This window comes from Physeter macrocephalus, unplaced genomic scaffold (genome assembly GCF_002837175.3).
Source record: "Physeter macrocephalus isolate SW-GA unplaced genomic scaffold, ASM283717v5 random_732, whole genome shotgun sequence".
Classification (NCBI taxonomy): domain Eukaryota; kingdom Metazoa; phylum Chordata; class Mammalia; order Artiodactyla; family Physeteridae; genus Physeter; species Physeter macrocephalus.
In genome coordinates this window covers 13,524-25,823 of record NW_021145907.1, presented here as the reverse complement: position 1 = coordinate 25,823, position 12,300 = coordinate 13,524, and the positions used below count along the sequence as shown (strand labels likewise).

Here is a 12,300-nt window from a genome sequence, read left to right as displayed (position 1 = left end):
GGGTTCGTGCCCCGGTCTGGGAAGATCCCACATGCCGTGGAGCAGCTAGGCCCGTGAGCCATGGCCGCTGAGCCTGCATGTCCGGAGCCTATGCTCCTCAATGGGAGAGGCCACAACAGTGAGAGGCCCACGTACCACAAAAACAAAACAAAACAAAACAAACAAAAAAAAGAATGAGGGACTTCCCTGGTGGCGCAGTGGTTAAGAACCCGCCTGCCAATGCAGGGGACACGGGTTCGAGCCCTGGTCCGGGAAGATTGCACATGCCACGGAGCAACTAAGCCCGTGTGCCACAACTTCTGAGGCTGCACTCTAGAGCCTGCAAGCCACAACTACTGAGCCCACGTGCCACACTACTGAGGCCTGCACACCTACAGCCTGTGCTCCGCAAGAAGAGAAGCCACCACAGTGAGAAGCCCACGCACTGCAATGAAGAGTAGCCCCCGTTAACCGCAACTAGAGAAAGCCCGCATGCAGCAACGAAGTCCCAATGCAGCCAAAAATAAATTAATTAAAAAAAAAAAAAGAATGAAATAATGCCATTTGCAGCAACGTGGAGGGACCTAGAGATTATCATACTAAGTCAAATAGAAAGACAAACACTATATGATATGTTATATGTGGAACCTAAAATATGACACAAATGAACTTACCTATGAAACACAGACTCATAGACATAGAGAACAATTGTGGTTGCCAAGCGGGGTGGGGGTGGGGAGTGAAGGACTGAGAGTTTGGGATTAGCAGATGCAAACTATTATATAAAGGATGGATCAACAACAAGGTCCTGCTGTATGACACGGGGAACTATATTCAATATCCTGTCGTAAACCATAATAGAAAAGAATACGAAAAAGAATGAATATATATGTATAACTGAATCTGTTGTACAGCAGAAATTAACACAACATTGTAAATCAACTATACTTCAATAAAATAAAAAAGTCTGGCTTAAGAGAAGGCAGCTGGATGCTCATATCTTCTTCTCCATCCAATCTGTTGTGATATTTTGGTTAAAGTATGTGAAAATCCAGCCTCCCACAGTAAGTAGCTGGAAAAGGGAAAGGTATCTGAATAGTCTTCTCAGCTAATTGTGGATATTCTTCAACACTACACCCAAACCTGACAGGTGGTGTAGCTTCTTAAAGGTTAGTTGCAATATGGAATCTGAATCTTTAACAACAAATTTTTCCTTTTACATTGAAAATCACTGGGCTACCTTGTATTTGGAATGGATCTTTTACACATGCCCCGTTTTATAACAGCATGCATGGTCATTTGGAAAATAATGGTCCACGATTATGAGCCCTGATTATGTAGGTCTAGCAATGTTAACACATCTCGTTAAAAGATATGCCTCCCTCAAAAAAATCACATTGTTAGTATCACCACCAATCCCATCAGAAAAGTCTTTAACTACTGGGAAGCTGTCAAGCTCACGGTGGCAGATACAAGTTTTCCAAAATTCTGACATTTTCACTTGAAAGCTCAAATTTTATCATTGGAAACAGTAACAAATTTATCATTGCCAACTTATACAAAAACAAAAGGTCAGTTGTTTCCCTTGAATTAGCAGGCTCACTTTGTTCATTTTCAAGAAAATGTCTGCTAAATCCCCAAGTCTGAATAACCATAGTCTGTGTGTCAGTTGTTTTAAATAAATATGGAGCTCCATGAAAACGCTAGTTCAGCTCACAGCTCAAAGAGCTGCACACATGCTTCCCCTTGAGGTCTCCAGCATGCTTCATGTGCGTCCTTTCATCACACAAAACATTAAAAAAAATGTGTACTCAAGGGTCCAGATAATAAACTCAATAATTTTTACTGCTTTTTCTTAAATGAAACTGGTGTGATCACAACCACAACAATGACTAGCACAGCCGGGTGCCACGCCTTGAGCAGAGCTAAGTCCCGCTACTGTTGCACCGCCAATGCTAATGCCAACACAATGAAAAACGCAATATAACCAATAACGTCTTGATATCCTTATAAACACAGTTCTAACCTTCAGCCCCTGGAAGGTCTCAGGAAGCCTCCAGGAGACTGCACGTCACCTTTCGAGAGCTGCTGGGCTAGAGGAACCCCCAAGCCGGTAAGAGGGTACCTGCAGGCAGAGCAGGGTCAGGGCCAGAGGGACCGAGAGTCCCAGGACCGAGAGTGGACTGTGCCAGTGAGTCTCTGAGCTGGCTGTTTGTCACACCGAGGTCCCACCCCAGGCACATGCTTGCTGCAACGTGCAAGGCTTTAAGGAGGCATCAGACTAGTTCAGACTCAGCTCCACCACTTTCCAGCTGTGTGACCTCACTGAGCCTCAGTTTCTTGGTTTGTAAATGGGGATAATCATGCCTACCTCTCGGGGTTGGAGCAAGTTTTATAATAAACAGCGTAAGCAAAACACCCAGAGCAGTAGCTTGAGGCCGAGCACACAAGAACACTGAATAAATGGCACCTGCTATTGTGGTCAATTATCGTGAACAACTTCCAACGGGAAGGAAAACAAAACAGGCACTGATGCCTCTGCTATGGCAGCTTCTGCTCCCACAGGAGTGGGGATCCTGGTGTGCATTCCCCCAGGATCCCGGGGTACTCGTAATCAAGCCCAGCCTGAGTGGCTCAGCCCAGAAGAGGTCACTGCGGCATGGCCAAGTGGCGGCCAACTGCTCTGTGAGCCCCTAAGACAACTTCTGAAAAGGAAGATATACTAGCAATCATCCTAGAGGGCCATGGCTCCTTCCAGGTGACTGCCCTGGAGCTCCATGGGCTACAATGCCCCGGGAAGGGCACTCTGCCCAGACCCTGGCATCCACCCGAGACGCTAGTGGCAGCAGCTGCAGGGCCGAGTTTCCCACAGCCAGGCTGGCCTGCCCACTGCCTCCTGCCAGAGGAACTCACCCCCCACCCTCTGGCAGCCATGGCACCAGGATGCCAGCTGGCCTTAGAGGGGCTCCTCTGTCCCCAGGAGGCAGGTTCCAGGCGTCTGGCCAGAGGGGCTTTGGGCTTTTCCGGGGAAACTGAAAAGCAGCTTTCCGCCTTGCCCACAGCCTCGCATCTGCTGAACCAAGGAGGCGCCCACTGTTCCGCGAAGGGTGGAGGCCCAGGGTGAAAGCCAAGCGCCCTGGGCGGCGGGGGGGGTCCACCCAGAGGATGGGGGAAGGGGAGCACACTCAGCCCCTGCTGAGCAAGGGGGCCTGGCCCACATCGTCCACACCCCGCCTGCCCACTGTAGAGGATGCGTGGCCCATGAAGGACCAGGCAGCGTGAGGTGTCCCTATGGCTGGGGGCTTATTCACCAGGGATGGCCACTGACTCCCTGGGCAACGCCACGTACTGTCCTGTTCTCCCAAGTTCCCAGGGGTGGGCTTAAGGACAGTCTGTTTGGTGGCCACTTAACAGAGGCCCTTGGAGGGGGACGGCACTTCCTCTGGGAATAACCAACGGTCTATTGGTGCTGATCATTGTATAGCACCTACTTTGCGCTGGGCACAGGCTGGGAAGTGTCAGGGAGTTAGCGGCTCGGTCCCTGCCTTCCAGAAGCTCACAACTGAGTGGGGGAGACAGGAGTCAAATACACAACAGAAACACCAAACCTAAGTACGCAGTGAAACCAATGGTGTACAAGAAAGTACACTGTGAAAGTACAGAAAGATCAGACCCGTTCCGGGGTCAGGGAGCAACTCTCCAAGTAAGACGGGGGGACGAGGTGGGGTCAATGAGACTAGCAGGCAAAGGAGAGGACAGAACAGTGGCAGGACAGTGAGTCACAAGGCCTCAGGAAGGAGGCTGCGCCTGGTGTGGGTGGCCAGACAGCAGCCTGGAGCCATCGAGCCTCAGGACTGTTTCAGAGGTCCGAGGCGCAGGGGCTGCCCTGCAGCGCACAGACCTCAGATCCCCACAGAGGACCTGGGCCATTAGGCAGGATAAGGACCTCAGGCCACACAGCCCACAGCAGCACCCCGGCCCTTCTCCTCTGAGCAGCCACCCCCCACCCCATGCACCACCCCCTCAACTCAGCCTTCAGGAACAAAGACACTGACTTCCTTTCTAGAACAGCAGTAAAATTTGAAGAGTGCCACCGATGGATTGTATGACCCTATATAATCTCTCCACGCCTCGGTTTCCCCACCTGGACCACAGAACTCCATTTTTATTCAGGGCAGAAGTATCTTTGCTAAGATGTTCTCAGCCCTTCTTACAGTCATTTGACCATGTGGCTAAGTTCTGGCCAATGAGTCACAGTAGAGTGACATATGTTCTTGTTGGAAGGTGCTAAAAGGGAGCCACCTCGGCCGGGAGATGGAGCCCATGTCCTCAGGCCCTCCTCCTGCCTGCTGCCAGGAAGATGGATGTGACAGCCCTAGCAGCCATGCTTGACCACGAGGTGACCTTGGGAATGGAAGCCGTGCTAAGGACAACTACACTCTTCTCCCTGATGAGTATCATGGCTCAACAGAGCTGATACATCAGCCTAAGCCAATGGCCCCAAATACCACAGCCTATGCCCTTCCCCGGGGAGGCTTGAGCCCTGATGTCACAGGCCAAGCAGGAAGGGCAGACTCCTCACCTGCTGGTACCCAGGCATTAGGTCCCACCCATTTGGCCACCTAATGTTCCAGAGTCTCAGTTTTCTCATCTGTGAAATGGCAGCAGCAGTCCTTGACCCACTGAGTTGTGATGAGGCGTAAATGAGGTCATGGATGAAGAGCACGCAGCTCAGAGCCTGTCACATAGTGTTCAATAAACACAAATCATGGTTTGCATAAATACAAATATTTGTATTTATGGAGATGCAAGCAGAGTGTGGGAAAATGAAGTATACAATAAAACAGAAAAGAGAATACATTGGTTGCTCTTAATCAGAAGCAAAATCAAAAGGCAGATAGGACTCAAAGAATGGTTCTAAGCTAAAAAGTAGTAAGACTTCTAGGAACTGTGATGATGATGACAATCATAAATGCACAATTTACATCACGCTGAATTCTGGTCAGAGCCGTGGCAAACCACTCTGACTCCCCGTGACAGAGGCAAGGGCACCTGGGCCACAGCAGAGTGGGTTCATGCAACTTTTCTGGAGGACAATCTCACTCCTGTACATTCTTTTTAACACATTAATTCCATTCAAGGCATTTGTCCTAGAAATAAACGAACACGTGAGCAAAGGTTCACATGTAAAAATGTTTCTATTTATCAACGTCTTGATGTTCAACCAAAGAGACTAGTTACCCATCTGGTTAACCTATACGATGTAACTATATTCACTCCCTCAAAATGATGTGGATCTACCTTTATTGACATAGAAAGATGGACTTGATAGAGCACCACGTAGCATGTACAGTGCGATCCCTTCTCAGAGAGACGTGTATTTACATGTAGATTACACACCAGATGTTAAGGGTGGTTTTTTCTGGATAGTGAGATTTTGGATGATTTGTTTACACACACACACACACACACACACACACACACACACACACACACAGAAACTTTTTATTTCTGTGTAGTTTCTAGTTTTTTTTTTTTTTTTTTTTTTTGTGGTACGCAGGCCTCTCACTGTTGTGGCCTCTCCCGTTGCAGAGCACAGGCTCCAGACGCACAGGCTCAGTAACCATGGCTCATGGGCCCAGCCGCTCCGCGGCATGTGGGATCTTCCCGGACCGGGGCATGAACCCGTGTCCCCTGCATCAGCAGGCGGATTCTCAACCACTGCACCACCAGGGAAGCCCTAGTTTCTAGTTTTTATAGGGTGGGCAGCTCCTTTGGTTGGTTCCTTCCTCAAAATGCTCACTGTAAGTGTGCTATATTTATGTGTATTCCTCCTCAGTCCAGAAAAGGTGTCTCTGACCATAATCTAGTTCTGTCTGTAGGGAAAGAAATGCTCCGAGGAGCAAACCCAAGGACTGGGCTGTTCCCCTCTCATGAGCTGGAGTGGTCTTTGCTTCAGTTTTGTAGGAATTTGGTAACACAAGTCAGTTCTCTATACCAAGTCACTTCCCAGTGCTCCAGTAAAATTGAGGGTCTAGACCTGTGAAGCTGAGACATAAAGGCCATCCAAGGTAGTTCTAGCCTCAGAGACCCTGCCTGGAGAGCCAGCAGGAAGTCACCTGGCAGAGGAGGCAGGTGAGAAAATCCCAATAGACACATGACAGAACTGAGACTGACAGCATCACAGGGCTTGACCGAGGTCACTAGCTGGAGCTGGCGCTGGGAGCACAGGTCTCCTCCTGCCCTCTGAGCCACCTCCCAGGCAGGACCAAGCTCAGGAGCTTGGATTCTGCATGTTCTACCGCTGACACAGAAGAAGGAAGTACAGACAGGAGGGGGATGAGGAGCAAAGGGCAGAAAACAGATGCAGCTGCAACCACGAGTGGATAAACAAGTCATCTGCACCTGCTGGACAGGCAGGGCTTGGTAACCAGAAGGCTGACTAATTTTAGAAATGCAATGAATGTAAAGAACCATCGCTTAGGCAATCAAAGTGGAACCCTGAAAAGAAAAAGTCCTTAACTCTGCCTTTGTTGAGCTGACACAAATTGGAAGGCAGCTATGCTCACCACTACACCACCTACGCGAGCTGACACAAATGGACATTCTTTGGATTGACTCTACTTTAACTGGTTATCTGAGATCAAGATACACCATCCTGATCCAGGAAAAAGCTCTAGGGCCTTAAGTGCAGCCAAGCCACATGGCCACTACGAGGTCCCCATCCAGCTGTAAGAGTCTTATTTTGGATACAAAGTCCTGCTGGCCTTGCTGGCCCAGGAGAGGAACTCAGCCTGCAGCTGGGCCTTGCCCAAGTCCCCCCATTCTGTTGGGGGTGGGGGAACCTCTATGCTCCCAAGAGAACGGCTTTGCCTTTCTGCCCTCATGAACTCCGAGTCCCGTGGGTACTGCTCATTTTCCTTGAGCACAAGAAGGGAGCGCCTCTGCATCATTTAAGTCCCTCCTGTTGCAGGCAGTCTCTCAATTCTTTTACACTAAGCACTGCTGGGTGAAGAACAGCAGCTGCAGTCAGTCCAGCGTGGCACACTTCTAGAGGTCACCTGGATGGAATCAGGGAAAAGAAAGAAGCCCAAAGCCAACAGACACCTAAAAGACTAGTAATCATTCCTGGGGTAGGACCTCACAATTGCAATGCTTAGATGTGCCGTAAACACCCTGTGAAAGGGCACACGGTTAAGAAGCTGCGTACAGAACTGACGAAAAAAACCCAAGAACACACAACAGTACAGGGATACTCTCCAGCGGAAACACCCCTACGTGTAGCAAGGGGCGCTCACACGACTGGCACTGACAATCCAGAGGGGCTAGCATCCAGGACAAGGACACGATGTCCACAAAGGTGAAGGGGAAGAGCCGGAAAAGTGCCCTGGGAAACCTGAGTGGGGAACAAATCTAATCAGCATGTGAAATTACACTCCATGAAACAGTATATGGAAGTTGAACTAAATTCATATCACTCTAAATGGACATCTGACCCAAAGAGCTGGCTTGTGCCATTTGGGACAGAATTATTTTGGATCTTCTCTTTGAGGAAATGAGAGCTCACGCTGTATCTGGGGTTGCCTTATTTTCGGCCACGTGCGTATTTCTCTATGTTTCATACATCTAGAGGCCACCTTTCAGGCCACAAGTGTCTCTAGGGATCACCAAGTCCAAGGTCTCAGCTGACATACGTTTGGTCTTCAGACATTACTAAGCACCCACGAAGGCAGGCCTGGACACGGTGCTGCAGATAACAGTGGGCAAGACGGCCGCGCCTGCCCTCCGGCTGCTCCCTGACGGCGAGCCTGGCCCAGCTGCTCAGACAAGAGTCGAGTCTCAAACCAGTGCTCCTTCCCACTGCAGCTGGCTCGGCCCCATCTCTTATCTCACACATTTTCCAAAATGTTTCTCAAAATTTTGCTTATGCAGAATCTTGAACACCCAACAAAGTGCTTTGCGTGGTGGAATTCCATTGTGTGAGCATACATGGATTTCACTGCACCCAGGACAAAAAGAGAAACAAGTGAACTGAGGTGACCAGTCCCTCCCTTTCTCCTGGAACAGAACGAGGGCTCCTGCGTGCCTCCCCTGGTGCCACCCAAGGCCTCCACAGGGCACCAGGACTGGAGGCCTCTGCCCTGCCGGCTGACTGCAGCCCTGACCACTGCACGTTCACTAGGGAATTCAACTCTACGCAGATCTGTGTTCTCTGTTCCAGGGAGGATGGAGCACACACAAACCACGGGCCCTACACCTCAAGGTTTTACCAGCCAGTAGAGAGATGGGACAGCTGAAGGGCAGACACATACATGATTTTATTCAACACACAAACAGCCAGCACGCATCTAGGCCCTGAAGATGGGGGAAACAGCATTTTTCATGTCACAATCCAGTGGGGGAGGGGCTGTAAAACACAGAAACTGGTAAAATACATTGTACGTCAGCCAGTGAGGCGCACCACGGAGGACAGCGGAGCAGGGAAGCGAGGGCTTCTCTGAGCAGGGAACCTTCAGGCAAAGATAGGATGGAGGTGAGGCGAGAGCCACGAGCCACGTACACGGCTGGGGAAAGGTCCTGGGGAAGTGCAGTTCCGCGCAGAGGCCTGGAGCATGTCCACACACCCGTGGCTGGGCAGGCGGCTGGGCAGTCGGGGCAGGAGTGAGATGGAGGGCTTCCGTGCTGTGCGTGGGCACTAACAGGGGTCCCCAAGAGTCCTGAACCCTACAGTGCTTGGCCCCCACCTCCGGTGGGCACAGGTTCTTTTTGGCCAGTGTGACTGGGACCGCAGAGGAATGGGCCCCAGTGTGGCCCCCATACTCCCCAGGCAAAGCAGGTAGACAGGTGACCAGAGCTCACCTGAGCTTGCCTCCATGGGGACAGAAACCGAGGCCTGCCCCGAGTGCTAGAGCTGAGAAGTGGTCACGTGAGCAACACAGACTTCCTCTAGCTCTGGGATTAGCCAACTTTATTCAGCAGAGCCATCACTACCCAAGTTTGTTTGCTTATTCTTTCTTTCAAGTGACTACCTGTTTGAAAAGAGTTAAGATTCCTGACTCTTTAATTCAGCCAACATTTCATAGGCCCTCTATAGAGGCCACTCACCTCCCTGGTCCCTGCCCTCAAGGAGCTGCAGATCCAGCTGGAAAGCCAGCTCACACTTGAAAAAATTTTGCAAAAGATACTCAGCAAAACCCAAATGAGAATACGTGACAGTAGGTGCTCCAGGTGAGAGAGGGGGCGGTCTGTGGGTGGGGGCCCTGGGAAGGCTTCAGGGACCAGGTGGGCCCTAGGTAGGCCCTGCAAGGAGGTGGGCAGGGGTTCCAGGACTGGAGCAAGAGTCACTAGGAGCAAGGCGGAAAGAACTGTGGTCAAAGGCCCAGCCTCCCCAGGCAGACCAGCAGCTCCCAGAGGGCAGGGGTGGTGTTTGGGGCCAGTCTCTCCACAGCCCCAGGCAGTACATCAAATACCAGCTGACCAGTTGGATGATAACACAGCCTGGCTGACACTCCCAGGCAGGAGCTCTGTCTCCCAGCCCGCAGGCCCTGCTTCAGTTAGCAGTACCCCTGTCCCCAAGATGGACGTCTGAGAGATGTTCCAGAATTGTCTCTGCCCCTTAAAACCTGACCTGTCAGCAAGACTTGTGAATGCCATGGTTCACAAAGCTCTCAGAGCTCATCTACTGGTCAAGGTTTAAGGTCAAGGTTTACTGGTCAAGGTTTAAGGGGAAAAGTCTGGACTTGGCCGTGTGTTCCACATCTCTCTACCACACTACATTCCAGCCACCCAAGACTGTAACTCGCCCTTTCCCAAACAAACCAAACCCCACCCCCACCAAAGAACCTTTCCACTGACCCTTCCTTCAGCCTCCAAAACCTCTTTCCAGAAGATGGAGCCTCTCCTGTAATTCCCTGCAGTGGGGATCCTCTGTCCCTCAATCTCGTCACCCCACTGGAGAACACTGGGACTCTCCCCCTCATTTTCCTGGGACCCAGCTCAGTCTCTGGCACAGGTGTGTTGAATAAGCAGTTCGGTGAGGGAAGGCTTCCCATGCTGTCCCTAACCCACAGCCACTGGGCCAGAGCACAGCCTCAGCCAAGAAGCAGTGTGCTGGCTTCCCGATGAGAGTGCCAAAAATCCAGACAAGAAAAGAAACCCTTTCCTGAGTCACAGTCGAGTCCAGGGAGCAGTTTTCACAAGGGGGCCGGGGGAGCCCCCACTTCCCTTCAACCCTGCTGTCTCAGGAGAGCTGGGTTTGGGGCTCTGCTCTGCCATTATTTGGCAACCCTGGACAAGTCATTTGGTATTCTGGCTGCTTCCTCAGCCGTGAGACTCAGAGGTGCCTGAGCTACATCTGCAGAGCTGACACTGCATGCAATGACAAAACACAGGTGAGAGTTCTGTCTGGTGGGAACAAAGCACATACAAAAGGCACACAATGCAGACAAAACTTCATTCCCTGCTGTTTCCCCAACTTGTAAGACTGTTGCTCTTAATGTTAATTAGAACTGTGACAACTGTTTCACATCTTCCTGAAGTAATAACAGGTTAGAATTCTTCTCAAACCCCACCCAGGGAGACCCTTCCACCATTCCCTACCTACTTCCACCTTCCCTGGCCTCTGTTTCTCCTTGAAGGAAAAACACAGACACTGAAACAGATCTGAGTTTAGACTGAATCAACACTTATTGAACACATTATGTATCCAGCACCTTCAAAATTTTTACTGGACATCTCCTTGTGGTAAGAATTGATGGTCTGGATCACCCAGTGGACAGACCACGCAGGAGCTCACAGCACCCACAGATCAGGAGTACCAAAAAGGTGATGAGAAATGTTTTCTGGAAAAATGATCAAACATTACCAAAAGCACATCACAACCGCATTCATGGAAAGAATCAGAACGTCACTGGCCTTCCTTACCCTGCACTGCATGGTTTCGTGCTGTCTTCAGTCTAATATTAGGGGACCCTAATCTTCTCAGCGCTTACAGCAGAGACAGGCCTTCATCCGGGTGTTGCTCCTCACCTACCACAGATACAGCAATTGAGGGTCTGGAAGGGAAAATGCCTTGTCACACAGCTTGGAAGCAACAAAAAGGCCTCTAGCGTGGTCTGCATGGCCCTCTCAGGGCGAGAGGCTCTGCCTGCCACAGGTCCCAGGCCAGGTGCCCCCTGTCCCCTGCAGCACTAAGTTGCACTGCAGCCTCTACCACCTCCAGGGGAGATGTGTCTGGGAGAGTCCTGACTATGCAGAGAAGAGAGAACGAAGACCTTTGTGGGATCCTAGAAACCGGCACATTTCCATTCTGTGCACTCCACTTCCAAGTCCCTTTGTGGGGCACAATAAGCCTCATGCCACTACTGCCAGCCTGGCTCTCCTCCTCTCTCCTCCCCACTAAGGGCCGAGCTCCCACTGCATGCTGCCTTCTCACTGGCACAACTGCCTTCCTCCTCGTAAGGGCAGAGACATCAATATAAGATGCCATGACTTTAACTGCTACACTTCCCTGACAGTGTCCTATATGAGTACAAATACGTCTGTGCCCTTTGAATAGTGTTTCTGAAAGTGGAGACGAATTTTCACAGGACCTGTCTCTTCTCTCCCCTTCAGACCACTGAAGAGGGTTAGGGTTGGTGTCTGTGGCTATGGAATAAAGTACCTGGGCCCAAGGGACTCAGAGCTTGTTCACTGGGCTACGGAGCCCTGTGCCCCTAGGGCTTTAGAAAACACACCAAACCAGCAGATTCAAACCAGGAAAGCTTATAGTGTAAAGAGCAGGAATGGCTTGCAAGCTGACGACTTACATCAGTTCCTGCCAATGCAATATGTAGGGCGACCTGGCCATCGGGACACATCCCATCAGTTCCCCCTCAAAACAATTTTGTTCCCTGAAGTATCATTCTATGTCACACAGCCCATGTTTTTGCTCTTAGGGTGATTCTAGAACCATCGCCTGCTGTTTTCAAATCTTTGCAAGAGCACATGTAAAGCTCTTTCTTGGTTCCAGAGGCCCATCCTATAGAAAAATCTCCAAAGTCCTCAGCTCCTCAGGGACGGGAGACAGAGAATGACTCTCAAGTATACAGTTAGCTAAAAAACAAGAAGAATTCTAAGACTACTTAATTATATGCATGTTTAACTATTTAGGGGGGGGATAGACCGATATCTGCAACTTACTTTGACACACATAAAAACAAAAAAATCAGACGGACTGGTGGATATTAGATTTGTGATAAAGTACAATAAAATGCTGGACATTCGGGCTTCCCTGGTGGCGCAGTGATTGAGAGTCCGCCTGCCGATGCAGGGGACGCCGGT

At 50.4% G+C, this 12,300-nt stretch overlaps 1 protein-coding gene across 6 annotated transcripts in view; it reads right to left on the bottom strand.

Annotated features, from left to right (window-relative positions):
- CDIP1 (cell death inducing p53 target 1) overlaps nt 1–12,300 on the bottom strand; it is a 24,816-nt gene that overhangs the window by 10,632 nt on the left and 1,884 nt on the right. For 2 of the 6 annotated variants that reach the window (XM_055083195.1, XM_007126513.4), the window contains exon 2: nt 10,903–11,033. The exons of the other annotated variants lie outside the window; for them this stretch is intronic. Coding sequence is in view for 1 of the 2 variants with exons in the window: in XM_007126513.4 (XP_007126575.1) it covers nt 10,903–10,914 (12 nt within the window). In the remaining variant the exon portion in view is untranslated. The remainder of the gene's footprint in view (nt 1–10,902; nt 11,034–12,300) is intronic. 6 annotated transcript variants of the gene reach the window in all.